Source organism: Ahaetulla prasina, chromosome 7 (genome assembly GCF_028640845.1).
Source record: "Ahaetulla prasina isolate Xishuangbanna chromosome 7, ASM2864084v1, whole genome shotgun sequence".
Taxonomy (NCBI): Eukaryota; Metazoa; Chordata; class Lepidosauria; order Squamata; family Colubridae; genus Ahaetulla; species Ahaetulla prasina.
Window position 1 is genome coordinate 83,401,789 of NC_080545.1, and position 14,483 is coordinate 83,416,271.

At 42.0% G+C, this 14,483-nt stretch overlaps 1 protein-coding gene across 6 annotated transcripts in view; it reads left to right on the forward strand.

Annotated features, from left to right (window-relative positions):
- The first annotated feature begins 5,988 nt into the window (after nt 1-5,988).
- Nucleotides 5,989-14,483, forward strand: part of WNK1 (WNK lysine deficient protein kinase 1) — a 128,799-nt gene continuing 120,304 nt past the window's right edge. For 3 of the 6 annotated variants that reach the window (XM_058191390.1, XM_058191391.1, XM_058191393.1), the window contains exon 1: nt 5,990-7,953. In XM_058191390.1, the coding sequence (XP_058047373.1) occupies nt 7,132-7,953 (822 nt within the window). In that variant the 5' untranslated portion in view covers nt 5,990-7,131. Of the gene's footprint in view, nt 7,954-14,483 lie in introns of all 6 variants that reach the window. The other 3 variants (XM_058191389.1, XM_058191392.1, XM_058191394.1) reach the window with 2 other exon arrangements.

The window sequence follows — 14,483 nt, forward strand, 5'->3', positions numbered from 1 at the left end:
GACAAAATCAGAAATGAGGAGGGAATAAGCTGCCTGGGAAAGCCAAGGGAAATCATCAAAATCATAAAAAAGCAAAAGTTAGAATATTTTGGACATGTGATGTGACACCCAGAAAAATACGGCATACTTCACTTAATCCTCCAAGGAAAGATTGAAGGCAAATGAAGAACATCATGGCTGCAAAATCTAAGGGACTGGTTTGGACAAAACTCAACAGCACTTTTTTGTGCAGCTGTTGATAAAAATAGGATCACCAACATGATCGCCAACGTCCGATGACAGACATGGCACAACAAGAAGATGAAATCAAGGACTCTCGCTATAAGGCTGATCTTGTTCTTAGCATAAGAACAATTCAGTTTTACTGGTAAGTACTTGGTCACACACTAACTGGGCTAAGCAACTGTAGAAGTATAACACACTCACCAAAACTCAGCATAATACTAGCAAGGCTTCATTAAATCATAGTCTCTTTCTACATTGACAGACAGCAGCAGGCAAAACTTGATTAGTATAGCCAGTCACTCTATTGGGAAGCATGTAATGTTGCCAAGGTTTAGTTATGTTTTCTGTATTAGACAGGCTTAGCCAATTCCATTTTTCCAGCTTTTTCTCACAAAATTAAATGGGCTGTCTTAGGTTGTTTCCCTCAAGACTTTTAATATAGTTATTACATACTCATACTCATATATATGCTTATATATTGTATAATTATTTCATGCTTATGCTTATATATACTATGTGACTAAATAAATAAATAAAAATAAAATAAGATGTTATTGGGTTATTTCTGATTTTGGATTACTGTAAATTAAGCTCTGCCTACTCCTACAATGTTGGAATAGGCTATTTATTACAGTAAGAGCAGATTCTTACTGTTCTTTCCTGAAGATTTCCCATTAAAAGAAACAAATACAGCTATAATTAACAATTTAACACGTGAAGAAGATTAAGCAATTTAATTTGACCTTGGCTTGCTTTAACAGATTCCACCTCAAGCTTACTAAATCTCAGAAGGGTTACTAAATGCCATTAACTTTAAAGTAGTGTAGGAATTTAGCACCCACCCCCCTCCTAGAAGAATGAAATATTCTAGGAAATATTTTAAAAAGCAGAATATTATACCTTCCTGGATGAGAAATGGAGAAACATATTTTAAAGACAAAGGAGCTCCCTGCAACTTCCTGACTCCCCCCCCACCTTTGTCAATGGGCCATTAAAAGCCTCAGCTAAGCTCACTCATTCTCCCCACCTTTGTCAATGGGCAATTAAGGCTTCAACCAAGCTCACTCAATCCCCCCATGATTTGCAACACAATACAACTGAAACTCACCACATGGCAAGGCTCAAGCAAGCTTGAGAGACAGCCAGCAAGGCTAGCTAAGACTCCCACCCCCTGGGAGTCTGACAACCAATCAGGATACTCTTCCTGTGCCCCAGAAAGGTCAAAGCTCAGTAAAGCATAAAACCAGGAGCACACAGGATCTCACCCCTTTTCTGTTCAGGATCTCAAGCCATGTGATCCTGACCACCATTAAACCATCTTTCCAAGCAGTCTCCATGTTTCCAGTGTCTTTGTCCCCACTTGGAACTGAACCCAGATGGATATTTCTTCCAACAATTGGCACCCACAGATGGGACTCTGTTAACCTAACCAATGGACCTGGCCCAGGTAAGCCTCCCTTGCTAGCAACAGACCCATTGAGTCTGTGGGTAAGTTTTCCTGGACCTTGGCCATTTGGAACTAGGTTTTAAAGGGGTTTTGAGTTTGAGCTCAAAGACTGCTTGGAAAGAAGGTGAGTACCTCTAAATTTTAATTTTAAGCATGGAAAAGCATGGGAAATATGTGTATGCCTGCATGTGTGTGAATGAGAGAGCCCTGCTCCCAATCACAGCTGGATCTTGCATCCTCTGTGCATTTCCTAACCGCAGAAAGACCAAAAGTCTGGAGAGCATGGGGGTTTTGCCAGAGCACAGGACCTTCTGTTAGGGAAGGAAGAAGTGTGTGATAGTGGGATTCCACCTAAGGAAACAGTCTGATTCCACCTCTTTGAGCAACCTCTAGCCGCACCTCTGCCTACTGCTAGCTCCACCGAGCCGTGACCGGTAGGATAGAGAAAGCAAGGGGGGGAAGCCAAACGTGGAACTTTGTGTTTATTAGGAACGGAAGCCGAGCGAGAGGAAAGTAAGTGTGAATGAAGCAATTAAGAGAGTAAAAAAGGAGAAAAGGGGGGGAAAAAAGGAAGCAGGAGATCTGCTTGGGGCCCTGGATGCCCGGAGGCTGCCAGTACTGCCTGGTATGCTAAAAAGGAAGCAGGAAGCAGTGTTGAAGAGGTGCTCGTACCTACTGGCAGGGCAGTAGGTCCTCTGGGATCACCTTTTTTTGATCCAAACTGGAAGCTCTCTTAACAGGAAGGTGCCCATACTTCGACAGAAGGGAGTCGAAGTCCTTCCCAGAACTTTTTTTTCTGAAAATTGTAGGAGGATCCACCCGGCTAGGCCAAAGTGAAAAATAAAACCTCACATCGGAGAGGGAAACATGGGAAGCAGTAGCTCGAGGGTGGAGGGAAATCCCCTGGAAAACCTGCTGGGGGCCTGGAGTGCCCGGAGGCTGCCAGTTTTACCTGGTATGCGGAAAAAGAAATTGAGGAAATTGTGTAATAAAGATGAGAATAGGAAACAAATCTGGCTAAATAAAGGTACTTAAAAGAAAAGGGAAATATATAAATAGGAATGTTTGGGTTTTTGTTTTGTTTGTTTGTTTGTTTGTCTCTTTCTCTGTCTTCTATGGAACCACGTGGTCTGTCTGTTAAGATTTGTGCCTTCCTAATTTAACTGAGATTTATGGCGGAATGATCAGTGTGTGTGTAAATCTCAGAGTTTTGTTTTCCTCTCTGTCCTCCTTGTTTTTATGTGTGTATGTCTGTCTTTGTGGGCCCTTGAGGTAATTGTAACTGTAAAATGTATCTGATCTCTAGAGACAAGAATTTTAAATTGTTAGGAAAAACAAAACAAAAGGTTGAAGCAATAAAATAGGAAAAGAGAGAGAGAAAAGAAAGAAAGCCTTTGCCCTATTTTCGTGTGGCCACAATAGGGTACAGAACTTTTCATTTCTGCTTTTTCTCCTTCTCTCTATCTTAAAGTAACAACTCAAGTTTACAAGGAAACATTTTAAGTTCACTTACAAGATAAGTTTATGAGGAAACGTTTTAAGTTCACTTACAAGAAAGAAAGAAAAAATTCAGTCTTGCATTTACTGTGTGTTTAAATGATTTTACCTGTTCATCCTCTTCCTGAAGTATGTGAAGTTTTTTTTCTTTCTCATCAGTTGTGTCTCCATTTTGTTGAAACTGCATTATCTTTTAGTAACTGCAATATTGATGTGTTGTTTCTTTTCAAACTCTGCCTGCAAGATATCTACCCCCCTCCTTTTCTAATCCTGTTACAATGCCTTTCCTGAGAAGATTACCCACAAAAGTGGGGAGGAGATCCTGTTCTAATGTCTTTCAGCCCTGAAAAGATGACTCTGCAACTGTGGAAGCAGAGCACATGGTTCCAGATGCTGCCCCCAGAGGAGACCTTCCATTTGTTGGAGTCAGGAATTGAGTTTGAATCCAGCCCCCACTGAAAGTCATCATAGCAACCAGATTGGAGCAGACCTTTCCAAACCTGACTGACCAACAAGCATGCCACCCAAAAGATATGAAAGAAAGGACCCTGAGATGTACAAGTAAAGACTAAAAGACTCTTTTCAATTCCCAGAAGACAACTGGAAAGACTATGGGGAAGGGTGGAAATTCATTGTAAGGTTTTCCGTCTTGTCTCATTTACATTGTAATCAGTCTAAAGTACTCATGTAAGGATTGTATTTGAGTGGCTACCACAGCAAGTTCTGAACACCTTAGATTTCTGTCTAATGGTAGGGAAATTTGTCCAGCATGTTTGTATTGTTTGTATTGCCTGTATTGTAAAAGTAGCTGCATACACAGGCACACACAGAGACACCATTCAGAATTAGACTGAAACTATTCCCTTCACTTACCTGCACACAAGACTTTTAGGTTGATTTTGCTCTGTGGCACTAAAAGCCCAAGGAGTCAGATCTCCTGCTAATTCCATGGGGAGGCATCCCCTCAGGCAATTCCTCTCTTGAAGAGATAGCAGAAAAAGTGATATCCAAAACCCAAGCCCTGACTATGACTCACAAATGATGCTGCCCAGTTGCCCAGTAAAGCAAGATATGTTGCACTGGTGGTCTCATGAGTAGAAGTCCCAGGGCTCATTGTGTAATTTATTTTGTTAAGAAAGGAAAAAGCCTGGATTGCACACTGATTAACCTCAATTTGGACTGAAAAAAATCTTGGATAGACTAAAGTAAGAGCTAGGGCAGGTTCAGTAACCAACCCTTGGAAATGGGCAGCCTGTAATTTAAAGGAAAACCATGGCTGTGAAAATTTTGGGATGTGTGCTTGCTTGACCTGACTGGAAGCTCTCAGAAAGTGATATCTAACAGCTGAAATTAATTGGCATAGAAAATTGGATACTGTAAAATTCTTACCAGAACTTTTCCCCTGGCTGCTAGACCTTCATGGTTGAAAGCTTTTGGGAGCCACTGAAGGAATCTTTTTTTCTGTTGTCTCTATCAATGGCTTCCTTTGCATCAGGAAAATTAAAAGCACCCACTGATTTGATCAATTTTAATTTTTGCCAAGAGCATGTTTCAAAACTCACGTTTTGAAAAAAAAAAAAAAGTAGGGATTGTAGGAATTTAGCACCCACCCCCCTCCTAGAAGAATGAAATATTCTAGGAAATATTTTAAAAAGCAGAATATTATACCTTCCTGGATGAGAAATGGAGAAACATATTTTAAAGACAAAGGAGCTCCCTGCAACTTCCTGACTCCCCCCCCCACCTTTGTCAATGGGCCATTAAAAGCCTCAGCTAAGCTCACTCATTCTCCCCACCTTTGTCAATGGGCAATTAAGGCTTCAACCAAGCTCACTCAATCCCCCCATGATTTGCAACACAATACAACTGAAACTCACCACATGGCAAGGCTCAAGCAAGCTTGAGAGACAGCCAGCAAGGCTAGCTAAGACTCCCACCCCCTGGGAGTCTGACAACCAATCAGGATACTCTTCCTGTGCCCCAGAAAGGTCAAAGCTCAGAAAAAGCATAAAGCCAGGGAGCACACAGGATCTCAGCCCCTTTTCTGTTCAGGAACTCAAGCCATGTGATCCTGACCACCATTAAACCATCTTTCCAAGCAGCCTCCATGTTTCCAGTGTCTTTGTCCCCACTTGGAACTGAACCCAGATGGATATTTCTTCCAACAGTAGGTTTCTTTCTTTTATTCTCTAAAGTGAAATCCTGTGTGTTAGTACTAGTATGCAACCAAACAGTCCATGTACACTGAAATGGAACCTGAATTTATGTTCAGATTTTAAAAATATACAAGCATGGTTAATTGAGGTTAATTTACTAAATAATGGTTTTAAAATCAACATAAATTACAAAATAGTTTTACTACAATCGTTTGCTACTTTGTTATTATACTGAATGCTAAATTAGGCAGACGAACTGCCAACAGATACTCTATATCACTATCATTAATCGTAATATATTGTATCTGGTTTTTTTTTATTTTTAAAGCTTTTATTTGTAATACTGGTCTGCGACTGTACTGAAAATCGTTTGATTCAACATAAATTGCAAAAATCAAAAATTTTAAACCAATCCACCACCGTTTCTCGCCTACATGAAAATACACTATTTGTCATTTTTAAAGTTTGCATTCTAATTAAAAAAGAAATAGAGTGAAGCTAAGCATGATGGGAAACTCTTTGAATTTTTTAGCAGTAACCCATTGATAATGATTCCCGAAACCGCCAGTTGTCCTCTACTGGCGTCGCACTTTCATTGCATGCAGTACGACGCAGGGAGAAGCGCTGGGGGGGGGGAAGCATCAGGTGATCTCTGAAGAGAAAAAAAAAAACCCGTAAAAGTACCACTTTCCCCATTGCACGTTAGCCTTCGCCTTCTTCCTCAGGCATCATGGGAAGTGTAAGCCGCGCCGTGGCTCAAGGCGTCAGAGACAAGACGAGAACTACATCTCCCAGGCATGACCCGAAGGAGGAGCAGCGTTGACGCAGGCGTGGTAGAGTGCGGACGGAAAAAGGGGGGCGTGGCCTCGCAGTCTTGTCTCTCGCTCTCTGGCGGACAGGGAGTGAGCGAGCGAGCGAGCGAGAGGGAAGAAGAGTGTCGCTGTGCGCGCGTCTTTCGGGGGCGGTCGCCATTTAGCGCGGCCAGTTTTCCCCTCACTCGGGAGAGGTGGCAGCGAAGAGGCCCATCCCCCACTCTCCTCACGAGTGGGAGGGAAGGACGGACGTGTGAAGAAGCCCCGGCGGCAGGCAGGCAGGCAGGCAGGCGCGGCGCCCCTCCTGGGTGATTTCTCTGCCTTTCCTCCCACTCCCTCAGGCCAGGCGAGTCTCGGAGCGGAGGGTGGCCTTCTTCTCTTCGGGCTGAAAGCGAAGCCCCTCAGGAGGGGCGGCGGCGGGCGTCCCGGCATCGCGTGAGGGAACGAACGGAAGAAGGGAAGAGGTCTCGGCGGCGAGGAACGGGCCGGGGAGGAGCCTAAGCGAGCGGCTCAGCCGGACTTCAACGGAGGCAAGGAGCTGGGCGAGACGGAACGCGCGCGGCCGCGACAGCCACGGGCCTGCCCTTACCGCGCACCCCACCCCGCTGGTCCGGGGCCTGCCGAAGGCTCCTTCCCGGCCTCTTCCCTCCTCTGACTCCCCCACCCCACCTCCGCTGCTGCTCCTCCATGTCGGCCCTGCTGTTCGGCTCCCCGCTGCAGCAGGATGGATGCGGACACTGACTGGGGAACCACCCCGCCTCCGCCGGCCCAGCCCGCTCCACGAGTCGCCTCGCCGCCGTCTTCGCTCCACGCCGCCCGGAGATTCCGGGAGCCGCCTTTGCAGCAGCAGCAGCAGCAGCACAACCAAGAACCGCCGCTTCTGCCGCCTTCCGAGCAGCTCTTGGGCGCGCTCGCCGCCTCGCCTTGACTGCCCTCGCGTCAGCTGCTGCAGCGGCAACTGCTGCGCGCCCTCCTGCGCCTCCCCTTCGACATCATGTCAGCGGGCGCTCCGGAGAGCGGTGCGGCGGCGGCTGCTGCTCCTGCTCCTCGCTTCCTCGCCCCGCCGCCTCCCCCGCCCAAGAACGGCTCGAGTTCGGACAGCTCCGTCGGCGAGAAGCTCGGGGTGGCCGCTGCGGGGACGTCGTCCGCCACGGGAGATCCCGAAGGTTCGGAAGGGGCTAGTAATTGCCGTAGCGAGGAATACCGGCGACGCCGGCATACCATGGACAAGGACAGCCGGGGTGCGGCGGCCACGGAACACCGCTTTTTCCGCCGGAGCGTCATTTGCGATTCGAATGCGACCGCTCTGGACCTTCCGCGGCTGCAGCCCGCGGCGCCTCCCCCGGCTGCTACCGCCGCCGCCGCCGCTGCTCGAGGGAGCATCCCGCCCGTGTTGGGCTCTCCTCCCGAGTCCGTCATCCAGGCAACCGGCGCTTCTGTCACCTCCAGCCAGGCCTCCGCGTTGCTACTACAGCCGCCCGCACCTCTGCCTCCAGCCGCAGAAGTGCCGTCTGGTCCAGAGCTCTTGGTAGCGAAGGAGGTTGCCCCCTTATTAACCAAGGAGGAAGGGACTGAAGCCGCTCCACTGCCCCCTACCAGCGCGGCAGGAAGCGTTACCGCTTCAGCCCGGGAGCTGCAGGAAGAGCGGAGTAAGCAGCAAGAAGATATCGAAGAGCTGGAGACCAAAGCGGTGGCTTTCTCCCCAGATGGTCGTTTTTTGAAGTTTGACATTGAGATTGGCCGAGGCTCCTTCAAGACTGTCTACAAGGGACTAGACACTGAGACCACAGTGGAGGTTGCTTGGTGTGAGCTGCAGGTACTAGAGTCGGCATTGGGTTTTTTGATGCTGAGTTGGTAGGCCTAAGGCAAGAGTAGTATTCCTATAAGCCATGTGTGGAAGATAATTCTTTTCCAAATTTTTATATAGCCTATTTTTATGTATGGGTAAATGATTTAGTAACCATTAATTTGAACTCTTAAGTTGGAATTCAGTTAATTTCTTTTGGTTGATGAAAACATTCTGTCAAAAGAAAAAGTAGATTTTTAGCAGTTCCCTTTTTTTTCTCTCTCTGCTGTTCTGCACCTCTCCCCCCTTTTGCTTCAGATATTAAGTGACCACGTGGAGCATTTTTGAAGGACTTTGGGAAGGAAATAGAATTGCTGAAAAACCATCTTCTCTTTTTCTGTTGATGGAAAGCTGGCAGTTGAGAGAACCTAAATGAATTTTTCCTATCATACATATTAAGGCTGCACAGAAATAGTTCAATCAGGAGTGGAATATGATTTTTGAGTTTTGATTTTGTTTCAAAACTATTCCCCTTTAAAATAAGGGATTAAAAAAGAATTAGGGTTTTTGATGAGGTTATTGTTCTTTCAGTAATATCACCAAGTGCCCTGCCCTTTGCTGGTGGGGAGTTACCTCGCTTTTGCTTAAATTTATCTTTTGGGTGGATGTGTGCCAATAGAATATCACATTAACAAAGTAAAAACTAATTTTTCAGGAAAGTGCAACTTTTTCTGGAGCTAGAAAATCCTACAATTAGCAGGATCTTCAATTAAAATGTGGAAAAACTGGCAACTTTTATAGCCAGTTCATGATTTGGGACTGGGTTATTTGAGAGGCTGCCTTCATCTGCCCATCCTATTCTTGGAGGTCACAGGAGGCAAGTCTTCTCTGTTGTGGTGCCCATCTTATGGAACATTTCCCACCCCCCCACCCCCCACATACACAAGTGAGGTTTGCTCTAGCCCTGCTAATGTTTCAGAACTCCCTCAAGACCTGACTATGTTATTAGGCTGGAGGGTCCCCCGGGCACCTGTGAAATTCTAAGATGGCTCCATCATTGTAGTTAGTATCAACTCTCTCCTGTGCTTTTTTATTTTTAATGATTGGTTTGTATATTTAATAGGGATTGCTTCCATCTATTTTTACTTAATTATTGTATGCTGCCCAGAGTCTTTTTGAAAGATGGGCAGCCATATAAATCCAATAAATAAATTAATTGCCTGTACAGCTACAATTGGTTGCAAAATTGCAGGCTAAGCACACAGTACTTTATTTTTAAACCAAAATTAATTACTGTGATGGAATTGAGATACTTGATTCAATAATAGCTTTGTGAAATTAGGGAAAGACATAGCGAATCTGTATCAAGATTCAAGATACAATATTTTTTGCATTCACTCATTTAATTGCTAACTGAAGTATATGCTGCACATTTTTGTATGAGCAGTCTTACAAAAGTTATATTCACATATGGCTTTTAATCATGGTTGATTGGATATAGAATTCTCAGGTTGGATAAATGGTTTCAAGGTCAGTATTTGAAACGGGTAGAGTAGAACAAATGTGGTAGGGGGAGGGGAGGGATGGAGAGACTAGTGGATGGTGAGGATAGCCAACAGATTATCCATCTGATCCAAATATAGAAATTAGAATGGCTATTCACAGGTTTCTTATATTTCTTTTTAACAACTGTATATGGTATTTGGATTGATTTCTAAATGATTTATATGTTGTAAGTCAAGTGTTCAGATAAATTGCCAACACCTGACTTGTGGCAAAAAATTAGTTACAAATAGGCCATCTATGGTAAGCAGTATAGTGAATGATGGTTTGAGGATGTGTTCTTTTTTTAACTTTCTATATTTTTAAAGGAAGATGTCCTTTGAAACAGGAATCAAGTGCACAAATTGGTAATTTCTGTGGAATACAAGTAGTCCTCGACTTAGAACACTTCCTTTAGTGACCATTCAAAGTTACAACAGCACTGAAAAAAGTGACTTAAGACCAGTTTTCACATTTACGACCTTTGTACCAGCCCCATGATCATGTGATCAAAATTCATATGCTTAGCAACTGGTTCATACTTATGACCGTTGCTGTGTCCCAAGATCATGTGATCATCTTTTGCGACTTTCTGAGAAGCAAAGTCAGTGGAGAAAAGTGATTCACTTAACAACTGTGTTACTAACTTATCAACTGTAGTGATTCACTTAAGTGGCAAGAAAAATAAAATGGGACAAAACTCACTTAACAAATGTATCACTTAACAACAGAAATTTTGGGTTTAATTGTGGCTTGTAAGTCGAGGACTACCTGTATCACTTAATGCTGAACACAGAGTAATTGGGCGAGGGCTGGTTTGGGGAACATAAAAGATTGTAGCAGTTAGATATACACCCAGTCCTAGAATCTATACCTTGATGTACTTGCTTTTAATAACTTGGTGAAATTACTGTTTGATCTAGTTTGTCTGAAGTTTGATCATGATGTAAAAAGTTTGGATTTTAAATGAAATTATATTTCAAGGTAGATTAATTTATTATCAAACAGCTTATATTGGGTGAAAAATAATATGGCTTATCTCCTAGGATTTGAGATTTTGTTTGAATTTTCATTTTATTTAGCAATATTAATTACTTGGTATGCCATATTAGAATTGAATGAAATACCTATGAATGAAAGTAAAAAGAAAATTGAGATTTGTTTTTTACAGACACTACAATTTTCTATTTTCAAATACCAGTACATTTGCTGTACTTGTATTCCTACATTTACCTCTTACCATAACTTTCAGCAAGTTTTGTGTTGGAATGATGGAACTAACTTTTTTTTCATAAAGTACTTCAAAATGAGAATATCAAATGATAAACTTTCAATTTTGCAAGTATAATATCCTTTTCATTTAAAAGTAAACATTCTTCTGAGACCTGTGGAAGAAGAGAGAAGACTATTGAATGTTTAAATTATTTGGAAATTATTTTAAAATAATATATTTTTAAAAAAATAGGCTTCAAGATATATTTTGTAGAATGGTCTAAAATGTTTTATTTATATATTTGTATGTAAAACTGGTGCAATCCTGAGACCCTCTTGACTTTTAGCAGTTTGACAGCATGCTATCCAGTTGCATCATCAATAATTGAGATGGTTGTATCAGCTTTTTGGGGATTATGTGGAATGCAAGATAGGATGCCAGATGCAGTAGGAGAAGTGCAGTTCTGTGGGGCAGGTTTGAGTAGCAATAAACCCATTCCAATCTGATGCTGACCTCTTTATCCTGGCTTGTTACCCTAGTCTGTTCCCTCCCTCACCCCCTTTCTCTAGTCTTCTCAATTCACCTACCATATCCTCTGTATTTGGTGAAATAGTGAATAATTCTTGCCTCATAAAGCAAAAAAAGAGAAATGCTTTACACATCTTGCTGGTTCATTCACTGTCTATATATAATTTCAGGTTATTCCTGATTGCATATGTATTCCTATGAAATGAAAGTGGGTGAGTGATAAAAGGTTCTGTTCTGAAATCCAAGTCTCTTGGCTACAATGGATAGCTTCTGAATGGACACTGAGTGGGCACACTCCAGTTTTATACATCAACCAGAATCCATTTGAACTGGGCTATAACAAATTTGAATAAATAAATACCACAATAACTCCTGCCCCCTCCCTTCCCTCTCGAGTACTTTTCTCTTTGCAGTCTTGTTTCACTAAAATCATACAGAATTGCTGCTTGTAGGTTAAGGAATCATGATTGGTGCAAGTCAGCTAGTAAACAATACATCCCATCATTTGCTTGTGGGCATTTTTGGTTTTCTTTTGTAGCTGAGTCGTGCAGAAAACAGGTAAGAGTCCCTTTGCATCACAGCTGAGGATACCAGGAGGAAAAACACATATACTTCTGAAAGATTTAGGATTATTTTCATCTGAAAAATTGCTTTATTTTAAATGTGGAAATCTGTTGAAATGTGAAGGGAATCCTTCACATCAAAAATATTAATATTTGAATAATTTCAATTCAATCTCTTTGTCTCAACCAATTTTTCTTATTTGGTTGTAACTTATCTTTTGGAATCCAGTTACAGGTTATGCTGCTTAAAAACTAAAATGGTCTTCAAGAATATTGTGTAGCACTGATTTTTAAAGATAATGCCATATAGAAATAGCTTATAAAAACTTGGAACTATAGGTTAAATCTAATACCATACTTTTGTTAGAGAAGGCAGTTTCTGCTGATGAAGGTATGCCATACAGCTATGCATATAGTTTCTGAATATATCCTCAAACTCTCTCCTGGAGGTCCTGTATTGCACATCAGGATTTTACATGGGGATTGTTACAGATAGAAGATGAATAGAAAGTCTCATTGCACTATTGGAAATTGGTTAGCTGAGAGACCAAAACATTTAAGTCCAATAATGTATCTGGTTTATTATATACTAGGTTAAATTTGTAAAATGTTAAATGGCATTTAATTGTTCAGTAATATCGTGAGATTTGCCATGAAACAAGTGCATTGGGCAGAAGAAACCTCAAATCTTCACTGACCTAACAAAGGCATTTGACGCTGTAAACAGGATAACTCTTTGAATCACCCTGAGATATTATGGGTGCCTGAGGAAATGCATGAAGTTGATTCAGCTACTCCACAACAGAATGACAGGACCAGTCCTTTACATCAACTTCATTTGCCATTTCTATTGGGGGGGTAGGCATGGGTCCTAGCCCCAGTCCTAGTCAATCTGTTATTAGCTTGCATGTTGTCACATGCTGTCCAGAGTATGAAGAAAGGTGTACATCATGTACTGATTAGAGGCTTTCTAATCTCTGCTTGAATGCAGGGACATGTCTCCATATAGTCATTCAAGAAACCCTGTTTGCTGATGACTGCGTGTTCCTGGTGCACAAAGACAGTGATCTATAGTTGATGCTGAACAAATTGTCAGATGCTGCTATAATCTTTGGCCTGACTATCAACTTGAAAGACTACGTACTTTACCTGTCCATGCCATGTATCAACCATATAAAACAAAAAATCACTGTTGATGACATCCAGATGACCAATACTTTGGAAGCATCATCTTAAGTGATGGATCTTCAGATAAATTAACTTCAGGATCAGCAAGGCCAGCCAAGATCAAGGGCGGTTGCATCCTGGAGTGTTCAATCAGCATAATATCTGTATTTCCACAGAGCTGAAAATCTACAGAGCTGTATTATCTGTTCTCTCCTATATGGATTTATTTGCCAAATCTATACGCTGCCCCTCCCACTGTATAAGTGACTCTGCATAGCTCTGCCTATGAGTCCTGGGCTCTCTACATATATCAAACAATTGGAGAAATTTCACATGAGTTCTCTCTTCTCCATTTATTGACAAGACCATGTCTTCATGCTGGAGCTCCTGGATTGTGTGAATTCCATAAGCATTGCATCTCTGATTATCAGAATGTAGATGCAGTGGGTGGGATAGATCATCAGAGTGGATGACCACCATAGGCCTTGCCAGTTGTTCTATGATGTACTAGAGTCTGAGGAGAGATCTTGAGGTTGTTCATGCAAGCACTACAAAGATGATGTGAAAGAAACCCTTCACCTCAATGACATCCAGCAAAAGGAACTAAAAACTCTGGCTGCCAAGCCCTCTGCTATGAAGCCTCCATTGGTTTTGAAGACAGACATCACGAAAAACTGATAGAAAACTTGAGTGGCATCACAGAATGACACCTGTAATTATCACAACAATGGATTTCCAATATCCCATTGAACTACACTCTGCACTTCCAGGCTGGGACTGTAGAGCCACTTCAGTGTCCACAAATGAATTGCATAACAGCTTGTCTTCTTTGAACCTGAAGGATTGCCTATATATGAGTGGTGCCTTTAATGGTAAATTTATACCCGAAGACAGAAGAAAATGAAGTATACAGTTGATTTTTTCGTGTTAATAAAACAATCCCTACAGCCAAAAGCAGTGAAGTCTGATCTTTATTTTTATTGAGTAACTTTTAGGTGAAGTAGAAAATTATTTTCTTAATATATAAAAGCACATATATGAGGGAATTAACTATTTCTTTTAAGATAATCAAGTATTTTTATAAGAAATAGAAAATTTAATTTGCCTGTCAGAATTGAGGATTTCCATTAAAATCTAAAAATCTTGATTGACTTGCATGGTGCATTTGATACTTAACAGCTAAATGGGACCAAATGAGTTCTGAAAGCATTAGTTGACTGCTGGACCCAGTTTAGTTTGTTGAAATGGCTTATAAAGCTATACACAGTTTAGAGACCAAATAGTTAAAAGACCCAAGCTTACACAATATCTGTACAGTTGAGGAATTCCTACTTGTGATTTTATAGAGTAGCAGTTTGGCTCACAATGAAGTGGCCAATAGACAGGAGCAGTGCTCTAAGGAGTAATTTTCTCCCAAGGCAAATGCAGCTGCCTCCATAATATCTTATTTTAGATAACAGTGTATGTCTATTTCCCCAATTTGTGAGATAACAATCTATTCTAAGAAAAGATTGTGCTTTTTTGCCTGTCTCATTCATACATATATT